Here is a 540-nt window from a genome sequence, read left to right on the forward strand (position 1 = left end):
ATTCTGGAGAGGGCGGATCGGGCTACTTCCTGATCCAGATCTACCTTCCCAGCATCCTCATCGTCATCATCTCCTGGATCTCGTTTCTGGATCCACAGCACGTCTGCGCCTGCGCGGGTCGCCCTGGCCATCACCACGGTCCTGACGCTCACCACGCACAGCAACTCGGCGCGTGCGCACATGCCACGGTCAGTATGTTGAAAACATTTGTTTTATTTTCACAACGAGAAAAATACATAACATACTACGATTAACAATAGATGAAAACAAGAAGGCTGTATAAAAACAGGTGCAGGAGAAAGGAAAAGGCGTACATGGCTTAATATCATACTAGCACCCTACTATCATACGAAGGAAATCTTAAAACATTAAACTTATGTCTTACATAGAACAAAAAATCGTTGACTGGAGCCGATTTGCAAAGTACCACACTCAAACATTTGTTGGCTAGATTGTTGCATACAAAATATGGCAACAAACGTTGCACTCCATCTAACCAATTATAACGTTTCATTTACAAAGACACGCTATGTATAACTT

At 43.3% G+C, this 540-nt stretch overlaps 1 protein-coding gene across 1 annotated transcript in view; it reads left to right on the top strand.

Moving 5' to 3' along the window:
* Nucleotides 1-540, top strand: part of LOC118430074 (glycine receptor subunit alpha-3-like) — a 60,311-nt gene that overhangs the window by 58,156 nt on the left and 1,615 nt on the right. The window contains 2 exon segments of the mRNA XM_035840783.1: nt 10-83; nt 85-188. Coding sequence (XP_035696676.1) covers nt 10-83; nt 85-188 — 178 coding nt within the window.

The sequence above is a fragment of the Branchiostoma floridae genome, chromosome 14 (genome assembly GCF_000003815.2).
Source record: "Branchiostoma floridae strain S238N-H82 chromosome 14, Bfl_VNyyK, whole genome shotgun sequence".
In the NCBI taxonomy this organism is placed as follows: domain Eukaryota; kingdom Metazoa; phylum Chordata; class Leptocardii; order Amphioxiformes; family Branchiostomatidae; genus Branchiostoma; species Branchiostoma floridae.